Source organism: Hyla sarda, chromosome 2 (assembly GCF_029499605.1).
Source record: "Hyla sarda isolate aHylSar1 chromosome 2, aHylSar1.hap1, whole genome shotgun sequence".
Taxonomy (NCBI): domain Eukaryota; kingdom Metazoa; phylum Chordata; class Amphibia; order Anura; family Hylidae; genus Hyla; species Hyla sarda.
In genome coordinates, this window is record NC_079190.1 from 312,829,618 (window position 1) to 312,849,255 (window position 19,638).

General features: G+C 43.9%; 1 protein-coding gene across 15 annotated transcripts in view; it reads right to left on the bottom strand.

The window, feature by feature from the left end:
- Positions 1-19,638, bottom strand: part of DCAF6 (DDB1 and CUL4 associated factor 6) — a 1,246,835-nt gene that overhangs the window by 819,829 nt on the left and 407,368 nt on the right. For all 15 annotated transcript variants that reach the window (XR_008888854.1, XM_056557692.1, XM_056557704.1 and 12 more), the window contains 2 exons: positions 17,023-17,149; positions 2,800-3,014 (listed from right to left, as the gene is read on the bottom strand). Coding sequence is in view for 14 of the 15 variants with exons in the window: in XM_056557692.1 (XP_056413667.1) it covers positions 2,800-3,014; positions 17,023-17,149 (342 nt within the window). In the remaining variant the exon portion in view is untranslated. The remainder of the gene's footprint in view (positions 1-2,799; positions 3,015-17,022; positions 17,150-19,638) is intronic.

Here is a 19,638-nt window from a genome sequence, read left to right on the forward strand (position 1 = left end):
CCCTACACAGCCCCCCTCCCCAATAAAAATGAAAAACATCTGGTATGCCATGGTTTCCAAAACGGAGCCTCCAGCTGTTGCAAAACAACAACTCCCAGTATTGTCGGACAGCCGTTGACTGTCCAGGCATGCTGGGAGTTTTGCAACAGCTGGAGGCACCCTGTTTGGGAATCACTGGCGTAGAATACCCCTATGTCCACCCCTATGCAATCCCTAATTTAGGCCTCAAATGCGCATGGCGCTCTCACTTTGGAGCCCTGTCGTATTTCAAGGCAACAGTTAAGGGTCACATATGGGGTATCGCCGTACTCGGGAGAAATTGGGCTTCAAATTTTGGGGGGTATTTTCTGCTTTTACCCTTTTTAAAAATGTAAAGTTTTTGGGAAAAGAAGCATTTTAGGTAAAATTTTTTTTATTTTTTTTACATATGCAATAGTCGTGAAACGCCTGTGGGGTATTAAGGTTCACTTAACCCCTTGTTACGTTCCCCGAGGGGGTCTAGTTTCCAAAATGGTATGCCATGTGGGTATTTTTTGCGGTCCTGGCACCATAGGGGCTTCCTAAATGCGGCATGCCCCCAGAGCAAAATTTGCTTTCAAAAAGCCAAATGAGACTCCTTCTCTTCTGAGACCTGTAGTGCGCCAGCAGAGCACTTTTCACCCCCATATGGGGTGTTTTCTGAATCGGGAGAAATTGGGCTTCAAATTTTGGGGGGTATTTTCTGCTTTAACCCTTTGTATAAATGTAAAACTTTAGGGAAACCAAGCATTTTAAGTAAAAAAAAATTTTTTTTTTTTACATATGCAAAAGTCGTGAATCACCTGTAGGGTATTAATGTTCACATTACCCCTTGTTACGTTCCCCGAGGGGTCTAGTTTCCAAAATGGTATGCCATGTGGGGTTTTTTGCTGTTCTGGCACCATAGGGGCTTCCTAAAGGTGACATGCCCCCCAAAAACCATTTGACGCTCCTTCCCTTCTGAGCCCTCTACTGCGCCCGCCGAACAATTAACATAGACATATGAGGTATGTGCTTACTCGAGAGAAATTGGGTTTCAAATACAAGTAAAAATTTTCTCCTTTTTACCCCTTGCAAAAATTCAAAAATTGGGTCTACAAGAACAAGCGAGTGTAAAAAATGAAGATTGTGTATTTTCTCCTTCACTTTGCTGCTATTCCTGTGAAACCCGTAAAGGGTTAAAACGCTTACTGAATGTCATTTTGAATACTTTCTGGGGTGCAGTTTTTATAATGGGGTCATTTATGGGGTATTTCTAATATGAAGACCCTTCAAATCCACTTCAAACCTGAACTGGTCCCTGAAAAAAAGCGAGTTTCAAAATTTTGCGAAAAATTGGAAAATTGCTGCGGAACTTTGAAGCCCTCTGGTGTCTTCCAAAAGTAAAAACTCATCAATTTTATGATGCAAATATAAAGTAGACATATTGTATATGTGAATAAAAAAAAAATTATTTTGAATATCCATTTTCCTTACAAGCAGAGAGCTTCAAAGTTAGAAAAATGCAAAATTTTCAAATTTTTCATCAAATTTTGGGATTTTTCACCAAGAAAGGATGCAAGTTACCAAAAAATTTTACCACTACGTTAAAGTAGAATATGTCACGAAAAAACAATCTCGGAATCGGAATGATAACTAAAAGCATTCCAGAGTTATTAATGTTTAAAGTGACAGTGGTCAGATTTGCAAAAAATGGCCGAGTCCTTAAGGTGAAAAAGGGCTCAGTCCTTAAGGGGTTAAAGTAGAATATGTCACAAAGAACTTTCTAAGAATCAAATTCATAAGTAAAAGCATCCCAGAGTTATTAATGTCTAAAGTGGAAGTAGTCAGATGTGCAAAAAACGCTCTGGTCCTTAAGGTGAAAATGGGCTTGGTCCTTAAGGGGTTAAAGAGTACCTGTCCCCAAATAAAACATTTAATATAGTGTTCCTTGTGTGATTAACAGACACTTTCCCATTCACTTGCTTTTAAATTATCAACATAAATATGTTTAAAATGTAATATGAAAAACGTCCACTAGTTGTCTCTGTTCTGTTCCCTGCCACAATTAATACAGTAAGTTTGGTCTCCTCCCGGCCTGGCAGGAGTCCAAACTCAGGAAGTGCTTCTCTGCACTGAGCTCGATTGACAGCTGTACAGAAAGTGAAAGCTCTACAGAAAGCTGCACAGACAGAAACCTGCAGGAGAGCCTCATTGATAGCAACACAGACTGAAACATGCACAGAGCCTGAGGTCTTCTATTTATCACAGCTCTGCAACCAAGCGAGGGCAGATGTGGTCCACCAGCAGGCTCATGACTGCAGGAAACGCCTACTTTCTCCTGCTAGGAAATTGCAATATGTGAGCAAGATACACAGCTTTTTAAAGCTCTGAAATTTTAAGGGCTTGAGGGGTGCTAATAGCAGTTAGGGAACATAGCCTGAGTTAGTTTAGAACAGTTTATTTGGTGACTGGTACTTTTTAACAGCATTTAAGGACACTGTAAAGGAATAGGGAGGCTGCAGCAAAACATCCAAGAAAGAGAGTAACTGGTATATGTGTAGATCTATTACTGCATATATATTGACATAGGCTATATTAGGACATCTCCAGACTGAAATCAAAGTAACTATTAGAATAAATACTACCATTACTGTGTTTATTTATGGTACTCCATATTACTGCAACTTAAAAAAAAGGACATATTTGTATATACTGTACATGAATGAACAAAAGGTTCACTAAAGAACCCCATACTATGTAACAGAAAACTAACTGAACAAAATTCTAATAGAAACCCACCTCTTCTTGCTTCTGACTGGCTGATGAAAACTTGAGTTCTTTTGCTTGGTCATCGTTTGGATCAAATAAATATATGTAATCTGATGAGTAGCTCACAAGGACCTCACTCCCATCTTCACTATAACACAAAGAGGTAACACGGCAAGACTTGTTTGCAAGATGTGGGGGTACAAATCGTACACACATTCCCATTGTTCCACGATTTGAAAAACTGCCTGTCATTGGAATAAAACACTTATATTAAAAACAATTAAACTAGAAAGTAAAGATATGCTAGATCTTTAATTGTAATAATGTGAGGCAATTCATATGTCCTATAGAGAATCTGGTAGTTTTGATTGCAAGTATAGCATACTTTATTGGACTATATAACTGTAGGGATTTGTGTCATTATCTGATCTCCTTACAAACAGATCAGATAGGGTAAAGGTTATAATTAAGTCTTAAGATAGGGTCACACATACTGTATTTTGCTGCATATTTGCTAGCAATATCAGCAGCATATTTTGGTAATATTTTACAAATGTGCAGCAAAATACGGCACGTGTGACTCTACCCTTAAAGGGGTACTCCGCCCCTGGCATCTTATCCCCTATCCAAAGGATAGGGGATAAGATGTTAGATCACCGCGGTCCGGCTGCTGGGGACCCCGGGGATCATTACTGCGCAGAGCGAGTTCACTCTGTGCGTAATGACGGGCGATACAGGGGCCGGAGCTGCGTGACGTTATGGCTCCGCCCCTCATGACATCATGGCCCGTACCCTTAATGCAAGTCTATGGCAGGGGGCGTGACGTCCGCCACGCCCCCTCCCATAGACTTGTATTGACGGGGCAGGCCGTGACATCATGAGGGGCGGAGCCATGACGTAACGATGCTCCGGCCCCTGTATTGCCCGTCATTACGTGCAGAGCGATCTCGCTCTGCGCAGTTATGATAGCGGGGTGCCGCAGCAGCGATCCCCGGGTCCCCAACAGCGGGACCCCAGCGATCTGACATCTTATCCCCTATCCTTTGGATAGGGGATAAGATGTCTAGGGGCGGAGTACCCCTTTAAAGTTAAAAATTATCTTAAATCGGAATTGTACAGATTTAACATAACTGGTAATAATTTGAAATTTACTTGCTAAAGCTGACAACAATATTTTTCGACACATAAGATAAACAACACTATTTTGACAAAAATATTGGGACAGACCTCTTAACCACTGAACTCAGGTGTTGGTTGTAAAAGAGTGATATACAATTTAAATACTGATAGGAGGCACACCATGCATAATGGGAAAAACAGAATAAATATTTTTTGAAAAAGTTTATGAATAAAATACATAAGAAAATTTAAAAAAAGGAAATAGCTACAAAAAAGAGACAGATCACACTCATAGCAAGTATAAGTAAAAATTCATAAAAACAAACAACAACAAGTTGATTGCATCTAAAGTGCAAAGTGCATAATAACATATCCACATAAAGTAACTGCAAATACCATAGATCCTAAAACAGTGGATAGTTAGAGCTGTCAAAACCACAATGCATTAATGTAGTAACCGCCATTAACACTCACATACAGTGATCCCTGACACCTCAGTGCTGTTTTGCTGCAGAACTTCCTCTGGGGATTTCTGCTGCTTACATTTTAGGGCTCATTCACATCACATTTTGGGGATTCGAATAAGCCGCATGGAGTCAACTGCATCGTTGCCGGACTAAAACCATGGTCTGCTGCGGTTTCAGTCTGGCAACAAAACAGGATATGGTCCAAAAATTATTAGCTGACTCAGTCTGGCTCATTTAAATTAATGGGGCGCTGTGCAGGTTCGGCAGGGATACAGCAGCGGGCAGTTTTCAAATTCTCCTGTGGGTCTGGCTGCTGTATCCCCAAAATGTGATGTGATTGCACCCATACTTGGAGACTTAAAAGGAAATATCCAGTGCTGAAAAACTTATCCCCTATTCTAAGGATAGGGGATAAGTTTCAGATTGTGGGGGTCCGACCGCTGGGTCTCCTGTAAAGGGGCCCTGGCAGCCCGCGGGAAGGGGGCGTGTTTACCACAGCACGAAGCGACGGCTGACACGCCCCCTCAATACAACTCCATGGCAGAGCCAGAGCGCTGCCTTCAGCATTCTCTGGCTCTGCCATAGCGATGTATTGAGGGGGCGTGTCGGACGCCACTTTGTGTGGTGCTTTGTGCGGTGGTCACCCGCTATCTGGCCAGCAAGCCGGGGACCCATACAGGAGATCGCAGGGGGGCCCAGCGGTCGGACCCCCCACGATCTGAAACTTATCCCCTATCCTGAGGATAGGGGATACGTTTTTCAGCACTGAACTACCCCTTTAAAAGAAGAATCCCTAAAAGTAATTTATTATTTTTACACCCTCTAATTTCTACCCATAGAGGCTCCACCTAGTCATTTTCCTCACATATGTCGTAATGCAGAATTGGTCTAGGACAGAATTTTCTTACTTGTACGGTCATTTCTAAACAGACTGCAACCCTGCTAATTATAGTCTTCTTCCTACATAAACAGCTCCCACTATTATTGCTGAATCTTATGAGGCTTCCAGCATTTGTGTACATACATCCGATGTTTTTAATTGCTTCTTTCCATCTTAAAAGTTAAAACTGTTCTAATCCATACCACCACTGCACCACCGGTTTTATTTACAATGTCTACCCCCTAGTCCCTATTTCAAACACTCCTCCAACATTCTGGTCATCTTCTCCCCAAGCGTCAACAACAATAGACTTTTAACATCCAGAATATCCTTGCAGAGTATTGCAGTGACAGAGATAGTAATGATGCAAAATAAGTTGGTTTTCAGTGAGTGTTGGGTTCTTTAGAGAGAAGGCAAGAAAGGTATATTACCATCCCTGTCTTCACAATAGCTGTGTACAGCTCAGCAGTAGACCATACTTCCTGGCCCGTTAATCATGTGATCACGGTGTGCTGGGTATCTGCAAGGCTGCTGGGTCTTAGCAGACCCAGACCAGATCTGCAATGAGTGTCATGGGGCTGCTGTTGCTGCGCTTTTGTACTTTTCACTCTGAACCAAAGTGAAACCAAAGATAAATTAACCCTTAGGCAACATACACGGTAAACGTACTGTAACAGCAACAATCACTGTAGTGCACTGCAGTGATCAGTCAGTCATTACTGACCAACCAATCACAGTACTGGCAGGCAACATGAAATAACTTTTCAACTTTTAGCTAGCTAACTCCAGTCCGAGAAAGCAAGCAGATTGGAGCTATATTACTGTGCTAGTCCTGTAAGTGGCCTGACTGGTGGTCTTGTGCTTTCTGGTGCCCTGATTGTTGGTGTGTTGTGAGAGACGGTATTACAGCAGAGAGCAGGCAGGAATATATATAATTCCACAAAAAATCTTGCAGCACTACTTATCACAATCCATGTATCCCAGACTCAATCAATTATGGTGAAGAAAAAAGATTTGTTGGCTCACACCACAGCAACGTTTCTGTCCTCTCACAGAACATACACAGTATACTATCATGGCCGTAAATGTTGGCACCCTGAAGTATTTCTCACAGAAAAGGATTGCAGTAACACATGTTTTGCTATTCACATGTTTATTCTCTTTGTGTGTATTGAAACTAAACCAAAAAGAAAAAGGAAAAAAAGCTAAATGGACATAATGTCACACCAAATTCCAAAAAATAACTGAAAAAAATAATTGAAAATAATTGGAAAAACTACAGAAATCAGTCGCTTCCTATAACCATCAATAAGCTTCACCTCTCAGCCTGAATGTTGGACCACTCTTCATTTGTAAACTGCTCCAGTTCTCTCTTATTGGAAGGCGCCTTTTCGCAACAGCAATTTTAAGATCTCTCCACAGGTGTTCAATGGGATTTAGATCTGGACTCATTACTGGCCACTTCAGAACTCTCCAGTGCTTTGTTGCCATCCATTTCTGGGTGCTTTTTGACATATGTTAGGGGTCATTGTCCTGCTGGAAGACCCAGCTTTCTGACACTGGGATGTACAGTGCGACCCAAAATCCGTTGGTAATCCTCAGCTTTCATGATGCCTTGCACACATTCAAGGCACCCAGTGCCAGAGGCAGCAAAACAACCCCAAAACATCATTGAACCTCCACCATATTTCACCGTAGGTACTGTGTTCTTTTCTTTGTAGGCCTCATTCCATTTTTGGTAAACAGTAGAATGATGTGCTTTACCAAAAAGCTCTATTTTGGTCTCATTTGTTCGCAAGACGCTTTCCCAGAAGGATTTTGGCTTACTCAAGTTCTTTTTGGCAAAATGTAGTCTTGCTTTATGTCTCTGTGTCAGCAGTGGGGTCCTCCTGGGTCTCCTGCCATAGGGTTTCATTTCATTTAAATGTCAACACTTTGGCACTTGTTTGGGGCTGCTTATCCACCATTCAGACTATCCTGCGTCGACACCTTTGTTACACACTGCACCCCGGCCGCAAGCACCGGCCGGAAGCGCAGTGTCCCCGACCGCCGGAGGGGTCAGGATTCGCATCGTGGGACGCGCCCGCATGCGAACCCCGGCCCGTCACTCACCTAGTCCCACTCCTGCAGCTTCCTCACTCTCTCAGCTCCGGCGCGCATTCTCGTCCCTTAGGGCATGCGCGCACCGGAGCTTTGAAATTTAAAGGGCCAGTATGCTCATAATTAGTAAACACACCTGACAGCACATTATATGTTGTTGCCCCTCCCTCACCCCCCTGCCGGATCTTCAGTTCCATTTCCCTGAGAGAAAGCGTTCCCATTGCCTGTTTTGCCATTCCCGTGTATCCAGACCTTCCTGCTACATTTTTTTGACTACAAACCTTTGCCGCCTGCCTTGACCTACTATGTTTGACTATGCTACAGCCTCATCCTTTGGTACCTCGCCTTGCCCAGTTACTTGTGTGGTTGAGCCAAGGGGGGGGGGGGGTAGCTACCTGGGTGTCGCCTGCCGCAGCAAGCACATCCTGCCTTGCGGTGGGCTCTGGTGAAAACCTGCAGCACCTTAGACTCCGCTCTCCGAGTCATTGCCACAAAGCTGGAGGATCCACTTCCAGCTTCGTGTCAGCCTACATCCAGGTGCGTGACAACCTTTCATACATTTTTCTCTTCCGTCCATGCCCAGGGAGATTAGCTACAGTGCCATGGGTTGCAAACTTCTTGATAATGTTGCACACTGTGGACAAAAGAAAATCTAGATCTCTGGAGATGGACTTGTAACCTTGAGATTGATGATATTTTTCCACAATTTTGGTTCTCAAGTCCTCAGACAGTTCTCTTCTCTTTCTGTTGTCCATGCTTAGTGTGGCACACACAGACACACAATGCAAAGACTAAGTGAACTTCTCTCCTTTTTATCTGCTTTCTGATGTGATTTTTATATTGTCCCAAGTGAGTTTAATGGAGCATCACATGCTTGAAACAATCTTATTTTTCCACAATTTTGAAAGGGTGCCAATAATTTTGTCCAGCCCATTTTTGGAGTTTGGTGTGGCATTATGTCCAATTTGCTTTTTTTCCTCCTTTTTGACTTTGTTCCAATACACACAAAGGGAATAAACATGTGTATAGCAAAACATGTGTTACTGCAGTCCTTTTCTGTGAGAAATACTTCATTTTCTAAAAAAATTTCAGGGGTGCCAACATTTACGGGCATCACTGTATAATATATAATAAGCTATTAACGTAACCAGACTACCAGACTATGAGCGTAACGTGCAACTATGCCGGATAGTTGAATCTGTGTACTATAACTAAATGATAACGTAATCGAGAAATACAACAGACGAGGTTGTATCTGACCTGAAAACGTGTCGGTCATAACAAATACATAAACGACAAAATTGCTCTGAAAACGAGTTAGTAGCAACCGACATTACCCCTTAACCTGAAGAGGAGTCAGGCAACAGGGTAACATGGTGGGTATTCCTAAAATTGGTTGCTCTGAATGTGAGTCAGTAACAACCGCAATTCAACCCCTAATCCTGAAGGAACGAGTCAGGTGCCACTAAAATGATGACCACCCTTTGAACGAGCACCTGTGCCGGATAGTTGAATATGTGTACTATAACTAACTGATAACGTAGTCGTGAAATACAACAGAGGAGGTTGTATCTGACCTGAGAACGTGTCAGGTCATGACAATGAACAACAATGCGATTGCTCTGAACAAGTCAGTAGCAACAGGCATTGACCCCTTAACCTGAAGAGGAGTCAGACAAACCTGAGTGAAACTTTCGTATAAAGACTATGCATGAATACACAGAATGAATGCTATGAACATACGTACGGTAAAAGCTACAGAAGCATGTGTGTAGTGTAGACGCTACGGATGAACATGCAGAATAAATACTATTACCCATGTGCAGTAAACGCTATGGATGTTAGTGCAGAGAACATAACAGAATGAATGCTACATGTACGCAGAATAAGTACTACAACGTGTCAGCATAATCATTACTACCATCGTATGTACAGAATGAATGCTACGAATGTCCATGTAGTGTATTGCTACAATTATATGTGCAATATACATGACGTGAACATGTCTGTGGTATGAATACAAGGAGCGTATATGTGGTATAAATGCTATGAGCGCATAGTGGTATTATACCATGAGCAGTATAATGCTAGAGACCAAGATATGGTGGAATTGGCTCAAGAAAGGCTTCTGGGGCAGAAGTTACGGGATACAGGGATGCTTTCTCTGAATGCCAAAAAGTCCTCTAAAGCTAAGATTGAGGTGAAGCCTTGTAAGAAGTCCCCTGAAGCTAGGACTGAGCTGAAATCTGGTGAGAAATCCTCTGAAGTGGAGACTAAGGAGAAGTCAGGCGGGAAATCATCTGAACCTGAGCAGACCAAAAATTCTGAAGGTAATGCTGAGGCAGAGAAACCCTCTGAAGCAGAAGCTAAACCAGAGTCAACCTCAAAAGCTGTGAGTAAAGAAAATGGCACAACTGAAGCTACAGGTGAAGAGAAGAGTAAGCCTGAAGAAGCTGCAGAGAAGAGCAAAACAGTAGTAGAAGCTGATTCTACTCAAGAATCTGAAGGAGCCAAAGACTCTGAAGCCAAACCTGAGAAAGCTGGTGCCCCTAAAGAGAAAGCTGGAAGGGATGAGGTGAAACCATGTGAGAAATCCACTGAAGTCAAGACTGAGGTGAAATCAGGTGGAAAGTCCTCTAAAGTTGAGACTGAGATGGACTCGTGTCAGAGGTCCTCTGAAGCTACAGAGAACAAGACAGTGGTTGGTAAAGCCACTGAGGCAAAAAGATTCTCTGAAGCAGAGGCTGAGGTCCGACAAGCCAGAAGAAGACAAAGTTTAGAAGCATCGGTCCTCTCTGTCCTTAATTTCAAGAACCCTGCCCACACCAGGGTGAAGAACCTGGTACAGGAGCGGTGAGACAGAGAGACTTGCAATTGGTGGCTGGTAAAAGTCTGGAAGAAAGAAGTCAAGGACTTCAGAGACTGTGGGACAAAAGTTGTCCAAGAGAAAGGAAAGGCAGATGGTTTCTGCCTTTCAAATACATGTGCTCCTTCCCGGTGGTCTGAGCAAAGGGGGGGGGGGGGGGGGGGATATGTGGCAGTGTGGCAAGGAAAGGGTGTATTTCCTTGGCTCACCCTGAAGTATCTCTCACCTGCTTCTTAAGTAATGAGGCAGGAGGGAAGGGTGGTGTGTATATAAGATGGAGAGTCAGTCTAATCTGGGCTCTTCGTAGGAGACAGCAAGTGGGCTGTAGGGAAGAGACAGAGCCTGCTGAGGAATACACAGCCTGAGCTATGAGTGGCTCAAAGAGTGACATGAATTGTGAGTAGAAGGTTACAGGGGACATATGTTTAACCGGCTGAGGGAAGCTCAGCGGTTGTTAGTCAGGACAAGCTGATCTGTTTAGTCAGTGACCAGACGGTCTAGGATTTTGTTTTGCTCCTGCTTTTTGTTTATTTCTTTCCCTGCAACCTGTCTAATAAAATTGGCAAGGTGCCAGATTTGCATTATAAGCGTTTGTTTGCTGGTTTATTGAGAAGAAACGCATCCTGTGGCATGGTCCAGGACGATCCCAGAGCTAATCCCCAAGACGGATCGTCACACCTTGTTCATGATATTTAGAGATTCTCTGGTGTCTGGTATTGTGCCAAGGGACTGGCGCAAGGCGAATGTGGTAACAATCTTAAAGAAGGGCTCTAGGTCTTCCCCAGGCAATTATAGACCGGTAAGTTTAACGTGCATTGTGGGTAAATTGTTTGAAGGACTTATACGGGATTACATACAGGAATACATAGGGGATAATAGTATTATAAGTGAAAGCCAGCATGGGTTTACTAAGGATAGAAGTTGTCAAACCAATTTAATTTGCTTTTATGAAGATGTGAGTAGAAGCCTAGACAGAGGAATGGCTGTGGATATAGTGTTTCAGGATTTTGCTAAAGCGTTTGATACTGTACCTCATAGACGTCTGACAGGTAAGTTAAGGTCTTTGGGCTTGGAAACTTTCGTTTGTAACTGGATTGAACACTGGCTCATGGATCATACCCAGAGAGTGGTGGTCAATAATTAGTACTCTGATTGGTCCCCGGTTATTAGTGGTGTACCCCAAGGTTCTGTACTGGGCCCGCTGTTGTTTAATTTATTTATCAATTATATAGAGGATGGCATTAACAGCTCTGTTTCTATCTTTGCAGATGACACCAAGCTTTGTAGCACAGTACAGTCTATAGAGGATGTGCACAGTGGCGTTGTGACCCGAGTGCGGGGGGTGCGGCCCGCACCGGATGACACCAACCTAATGGGGTGACACCAAGACGCTCCGCAGCACACCCCCCCTCCCCAGCTACACCGACACACCCCCCATCTGTGCCCGACCGGCCTCCCATCCGTCAGCAGCCCCCCCCCCCATGCGCTGTGTGTGCGGTGCGCCCGTCCGTCAGCAACCCCCCCCCCCCTTTTACCTGCACTGTGCGCCCATCCGTCATCACCCTCCCCCCCTCACCTTCATCAGCACTGTGCCCGGCCTCCGCTCCCACGTCTGCGTCGGCCTGACGTCACACCGCATGGCCGCGCAGGAGTACGTCAGTTACGTCACTCGCAGGGCGCCAGGTGAGAAGGAGCGCTGCGCTGGATGGGTGAGTGTGTGTGTCTGTCTCTCTGTCTGTCTGTGTGACTGTGTGTGTGTGACCGTGTGTACTGTATGTGACTGTGTGTACTGTATGTGACTGAGTGTACTGTATGTGACTGTGTGTGTGTGTGACTCTGTGTGTGTGTGTGACTGTGTGTGTTTGTGTGACTCTGTGTGTGTGTGTGACTCTGTGTGTGTCTGTCTGTGAGTGTGTGTCTCTCTGACTGTGTGTGTGTTTGTGTGTGTGTGTCTTTCTGTGTTGTATGTGTTTTTTTTTTGTGTGTGGTGTGTGTGTGTGTGTGTGGGGGGGGGGGTTGAACCAGCGATCTATTGTGGGGAGACTTTGACCTATTGTGGGGAGACTTTGACCCATTGTCGGGAACCTGCAAGGGAACCTGCGGCCTAATGTGGGGAAACTACTACCTAATGTGGGGAGTCTATGCTACCTAATGTGGGGAGTCTATGCTACCTTATGTGGGGAATCTATGCTACCTAATGTGGGGAATCTGTGCTACCTAATGTGGGGAAATTGCTACCTAATGTGGGGAATCTGTGCTACCTAATGTGGGGAAATTGCTACCTAATGTGGGGTAACTGGTACCTACCCAATGTGGGGAATCTATGCTGCCTAATGTGGGGAAAAGATGATGCCTAATGTGGGGAAAAGATGCTACCTAATGTGGGGAAAAGATGCTACCTAATGTGGGGAAACTGCTACCTACCTAATGTGGGGAAACTGCTACCTACCTAATGTGGGGGAACTGCTGCCTACCTAATGCTCCCCCCCTGGCAGTAGCACCCTCATCATCCACCAGCAACACCCCCCCCCCCCCCACCCCAGCAGCACCTCCATCAGCAGATTCTGATGGTGGATGATGGCGGTGCTCCTGCCAGGAGGATGATCCTGCCGATGGATGATGGGGGTGATACTGCCAGGGGGGATGACCAGTAGCACCCTCATCATCCTCCAGCAACACCTTCCCCAGTAGTAGCACCCCCATCATCCACTAGCAACACCACCAATACCTTCCTCCTGTGGTAATAGCATCAGCTAACGGATGTTGAGGGGTGTTACTGCGGTTGTGGTATTATATTCAGAGGGCGCAGTTTGTGGTAGTATTATATTCAGAGGGCGCAGTTTGTGGAAGTATTATATTCAGAGGGCGCAGGTTGTGGTAGTATTATTAGAGATGAGCGAACTTACAGTAAATTCGATTTGTCACGAACTTCTCGGCTCGGCAGTTGATTACTTTTCCTGCGTAAATTAGTTCAGCCTTCAGGTGCTCCCGTGGGCTGGAAAAGGTGGATACATTCCTAGGAAAGAGTCTCCTGGGACTGTATCCACCTTTTCCAGCCCACCGGAGCACCTGAAAGCTGAACTAATTTATGCAGGAAAAGCCATCAACTGCCGAGCCCAGAAGTTTGTGACGAGTTGAGTTTACTGTAGTTTGCTCATCTCTAAGTATTGTATTCAGAGGGCGCAGTGGGTGGTAGTATTATATTCAGAGGGTACAGTATGTGGCGGTATTATATTCAGGGGTACAGTATGTGGCGGTATTATATTCAGGGGTACAGTATGTGGCAGATTTATATTCAGAGGGTACAGTATGTGGCAGTTTTATATTCAGAGGGCGCAGTTTGTGGTAGTATTATATTCAGAGGGCGCAGTATGTGGTAGTATTATATTCAGAGGGTACAGTGTGTGGCGGTATTATATTCAGTGGGTACAGTGTGTGGCGGTATTATATTCAGAGTGTACAGTATGTGGCAGATTTATATTCAGAGGGTACAGTATGTGTTGGTATTATATTCAGAATGTACAGTGTGTAGTAGTATTATATTCAGTGGGTATGGTGTATGGAAGGTTTATAATCAAAGAGTGTAGTGTATAGTAGTATTATATTTAGAGGATACAGTGTCTGTCAGGTTTATAATCATAATTGTTTTCATATAGAGGATGAGAATGCGCTGACATAGTGAGGAGACGTCTGGGCGTCACATTCTGCAGAGAGAAGTTTTAGCTGGACCAGGCGGTATGTACCATCTGAATTAGATAAGGGAAGACTATAGATAAGACGTCACCTGTAGTCACTGATATCATTGTGTATTCTCCTCACTATAGAGAAGACGTCACCTGTAATCACTGATATCATTGTGTATTCTCCTCACTATAGAGAAGACGTCACCTGTAATCACTGATATCAACATGTATACTCCTCACTATAGAGAAGACGTCACCTGTAATCACTGATATCATTGTGTATTCTCCTCACTATAGAGAAGACGTCACCTGTAGTCACTGATATCATTGTGTATTCTCCTCACTATAGAGAAGACATCACCTGTAATCACTGATATCATTGTGTATTCTCCTCATTATAGAGAAGACGTCACCTGTAGTCACTGATATCATTGTGTATTCTCCTCACTATAGAGAAGACGTCACCTGTAGTCACTGATATCATTGTACATTCTCCTCTCTATGTCCTATCAGAGCTGTAGTCACTTGTCAGCTCTACAGTTAGGTCAGTGAAACTACAACTCCCAGCATAACCTCACCACTGCTCAAAGGGGTACTCTACTGGAAAACATTTTTTTTAATCAGCTGGTGCTACAAAGTTAAACAGATTTGTAAATTACTTCTATTTAAAAATCTTAATCCTTCCAGTACTTATTAGCTGCTGTATAAGCGATTCACAGGAAGTTCTTTTCTTTTTTAATTTCTTTTCTGTCTGACCACAGTGCTCTGTGCTGACACCTCTGTCCATGTCATGAACTGTCCATAGTAGGAGCAAATCCCCATAGCAAACCTGCTCTGGACAGTTCCTGACATGGACAGAGGTGTTTGTCCAATAGCACTGTGGTCAGACTGGAAAGAACTACACAACTTCCTGTGGAGCATACACCAGCTTATAAGTATTGTAAGTATTAGGATTTTAAATAGAAGTAATTTAAAAATCTGTTTAACTTTCTGGCACCAGTTGATATAAAAGTAAATGTTTTCCAGTGGAGTACCCCTTTAAGTAATTCTGGGAGCTGTATATTTGAAATGGTGAAAACTTCTTTAACACTTTCCTATTCTGTGGCAACTGGTATATCTGATTATTATACTGGAATTTCTCACAATGCGCTTCACCAGTGGTGTCTGTCACACCAGGCTAAAAGCTTACTGGGGGGAGGGGGTAGGTATGTGGTGACACCATTTTCTACCGCACCGGGTGACACCAACCCTAGCAACGCCACTGGATGTGCATAAGTTACAAGATGACTCGGATAGACTAAGTGTATGGGCATCCACTTGGCAAATGAGGTTTAATGTGGATAAATGTAAAGTTATGCATCTGGGTACAAATAACATGCATGCGTCATATGTCTTATGGGGGATAAAACTGGGAGAGTCACTGGTAGAGAAGGATCTGGGTGTGCTTGTAGATCACAGACTACAGAATAGCATGCAATGTCAGGCTGCTGCTTCCAAAGCCAGCAGGATATTGTCATGTATAAAAAGAGGCATGGACTCGAGGGACAGGGACATAATACTCCCCCTTTATAAAGCATTGGTACGGCCTCACCTGGGATATGCTGTTCAGTTTTGGTCGCCTGTCCATAAAAGGGACACTGCGGAGCTGGAAAGGGTGCAGAGACGTGCAACTAAACTAATATGGGGCATGGAACATCTTAGCTACGAGGAACAATTAAAGAAGTTACAATTGTTTAGTCTTGAGAAGAGACGTTTAAGGGGGGATATGATTAACGTATATAAATGGCCCATACAAAAAATATGGAGAAAAACTGTTCCAGGTTAAACCCCCCCCAAAGGACGAGGGGGCACTCCCTCTGTCTGGAGAAAAAAAGGTTTAGTCTAAAGGGATGACACGCCTTCTTTACCATAAGAACTGTGAATTTATGGAACAGTCTATCTCAGGAACTGGTCACAGCAGGAACAATTAATAGCTTTAAAACAGGGTTAGATACATTCCTGGAACAAAATAACATTAATGCTTATGCAGAATTATAAAACAACATCCCTTCCCCTTATCCCCTTACACATTTCCCTTCAATTCCCTGGTTGAACTTGATGGACACATGCCTTTTTTCAACCATACTAACTACCGTATTTATCGGGGTATACCACGCACCGGCCTATAACACGCACCCTCATTTTACCAAGGATATTTGGGTAAAAAAAGGTTTTTACCCAAATATCCATGATAAAATGAGGGTGCGTGTGTGCGCGTGTATACCCCGATATACCCCCAGGAAAGGCAGGGGGAGAGAGGCCGTCGCTGCCCGCTTCTCTCCCCCTGCCTTTCCTGGGGTCTAGAGCGCTGCTGTTGGCCCTTTTCACCCCCTGGTTATCGGCGCCGCTGCCCGTTCTGTCCCCCTGACTATCGGTGCCAGCGCCGATAGCCAGGGGGAGAGAAGCGGCACCGACAGCCAGGGGGAGAGAAGGGGCAGGTGCACCCATTGCCGGCGCCGCTGCCCCGTTGCCTCCCCCCATCCCCGGTGGCATAATTACCTGAATTGGGTCCGCGCTGCTCCAGGCCTCCGTCGTGCGTCCCCAGCGTCGTTGCTATGCACGGCGCGGCGCTCTGACGTCATGCGCCGCGCCGTTCAGCGCATAGCAATGATGCCGGGGACGCACGACGGAGGCCTGGAGCAGCGCGGACCCGACTCAGCGCGGACCCGACTGTAGCATAGTCAAATAAAAATGTAAATTAAAAGAAGCCATCTGATTGGTTGCTATAGACAACTTGTCAACTTTTCCTATGCACAGGTTTTGATAAATCTTCCCCAAAGAGCCTTATTTTATTTTAATTTATTGTCAATTACCCTACCCTTTGTTAGGTGAATTTAATCTCGTACATCAAAAATAAATATGCTTGTAGGCATATGTTTTTAATGATAAGCAGCAGCATTTTTTCTGTGGGACCAAAAGATTAGGCATGCTGAAATCAAACCTGCTCAATCTTTTTTTCCTATCCAAACATCAGGTTTGGCTGATTCTAATGTTTATAAGCATTTTAAATTGTGCAGCGATATTATTATGTTTATAAGCCCAAAGAAAAATTATGTCTAAAAGATAATTTTATTACTATAAAATTTCAACTTGTAATACCTGTTCCAAGCATCCGTCGATCGTATATTCTCACAGAACTATCTGAACATCCAACTGCAAGGTAATATGGTGCTGGAGGACATACAGTTATTGATGTAGCTGCACGTCGGCAATGGATTAAAATATCCTAAGAACAAAACAAAAAATATATAACAAATTATAAAGAAAATATTTGTCATTGCACTAACCTGTTGTATTACAGTAACTAATCACTTTGATCAACTATAATCACACAGTAAAGCAAGACTGCATGTTTTTTTACTTTAACTGCTTGATGTCTAAGGACGGACAGGCTCGTCCTAATCAGCAGGTACTTGCCGCATTAGGATGAGCCGGCTTGTCCTGAAGCTAAACTGTCACAGCATGTAAACATGGTGTGACAGAGAGGTGAAATCAGCTGTCATCGACAGATGGCCCCGCCCCCCACTCGCTATGATTAGTCAGTTAATCCAGACTGACCAATCACAGCAAAAGCAGTTGAAAAAAATGCTTTTCACAGCTCTGATCTCCACAGTGCAGTGAGATCAGTGAGGAGATCAGAGCTGTGTCTTCACTGTGTAGAGTAAAACATAGGTGACATTAGCCATCTTGGACAGCTGATAGTTGTGGTTTAGCAACATCTGGACCGCCGCAGTTTGGAAACCACTGGACTGTGACCCATCAGTTTGCTGCTACCTGCTTGCATTTTTTATTGGGGGGGGGGGGGAGCTTTGCAGCCAGTGCCACCAGCATCTGTTCTGCACTGTGTGGCCAAACCTTACCCTGTGTGCAGATTGTCCTGATTGCTGATCAGTGATTTATTAGTGATCAGCACTTTTTTTTGCTTTTTTTAGGGTTGTTTGTGGTGCGGCCACACAGCGCAGAACAGTTGCTGTTGACACGCACTGCAAATGCCCACAAAAAAAGTGGGGAAAAAAATGCCTGCACCCCAAAAAAGTGTTCATCAGTAACCACAGATTTAAGTCACTGATTTAAATCAATTTGATGGTGGCTCATAAGAACACAATGCTTTTTTTTGGCTAGGCCGCCATCAATCCAGTGACTCCGTGGCAGTCATTGCTGCGGATACAGAAATATGCATGTTGCGCACCCTCTTAATGTCGGCGACGGTTAACAACTCCTATGCAAATTCCTAATTTAGGCCTCAAATTAGCACGGAGCTTTCTCACTCCTGAGCTCTGTTGTATTTCAAGGCAACAGTTTACATCCACATATAGGGTATTTCTGTAGTCGGGAGAAATTGTGTTACTTATTTTGTGGGGCTCTTCAGGCAGGAAGAGAAAGTGACCAAAGCAGCAAGCAGGAGTGCAGCAAAGGCATGACAAACTGTTTCACGTCAGTGACGCTTAATTTTTACCTCATTTTAGCTCAATTTTTCAAATCTGACCTGTGTCTCTTTAAGTGGAATTAACTTTGAAATACTTTTTCTGAGTGAAGCAATTCTTTTTTGTGACATTTTGAACTTTTTATTAGTGGTAAATGTTTGATGCTACAGGCAGCTTTTTTTGTGGAAAAACTTCACTGTGCAGTAAAAATCAGGTTATCTTTATTCTGTGGGTGGGTACGATTATAGCGATATCCAAATCATATAGCTTTTTATGTTTTTTCCTTTTTTTTGTGACAACATAACTTAATTTTTTCGTGCCAACTTTATTCTATGAGTCAGTAAGATTCCAATGACACTTAGCTTAGATAACCTTTGTTTTGAGCTGTGCTAGGGTTTCTTCTTTGCGCCATGAGCTGTAGTTTTCAATGGGAACCGGTCTGTGGAGCGCTCCTTCTGTCTGCGGCGAGGAGATGCTGTCCTTCCACTCTCTGCTCCTGCAGCAGAACAGCGGGGCTGACAAGCACCAGGAGCATCACTTCACTTACTGTCTTAAAGCAGCAGTGACAATAAAAAAAAAACAGCAGTCACTCGAGACCTGGGGCTATGGGCCTGAGACCTGGGGATACAGCCCTGTTAGCCCCCTCCTAGCAATGCCCCTGCCCTTTACCCCTTGTGAAATTAAGAAAATTGGGGTTAAACCAGCATTTTTTTTTGTAAAACTTCATTTTTCATTTTCACGGGCCTCTATTCTAAAATAGTTTCAAACACCTGTGGGTTGTAAATGCTCACTTTTCCAAAATTAGTTTCCAGCTAAATTATCTATCCAAAAGCCAAATGGTGCTCCTTCACTTCTGAGCCCTGGCGCATGCCTGCTCAACACTTTACGCCAACATATGGGGTACTTCCATACTTGGGAGAATATGGGTAATACATTTTTGGGGGCTTTTTCAATTTTTACACCTTACAGTATAATATGACGTGGAGGTGTAGACAGGTCACAGCACAATCATAACACATGAAAGGAGAATAGCCTTAACTATGCGACACGTGGTTGAACGTAGAGGTCCGCAACAGAAAAAACAGTATGATGACACTAATAGGTAGGCCAGCTTCCATCTCAAAATTAGGCAGGGAATAATCACAGACAACACTCTATAATAAAACTGTACTGGATACTTCTTGCCTATCGGTCTTTTGACCAAGGTAATCACCACCCCCACTTGGAATTCATTTTTTAGCCTGCTGTGAAGGATGCCCACAATGTAGCGTGTTAGAGAGAATTATTTCCA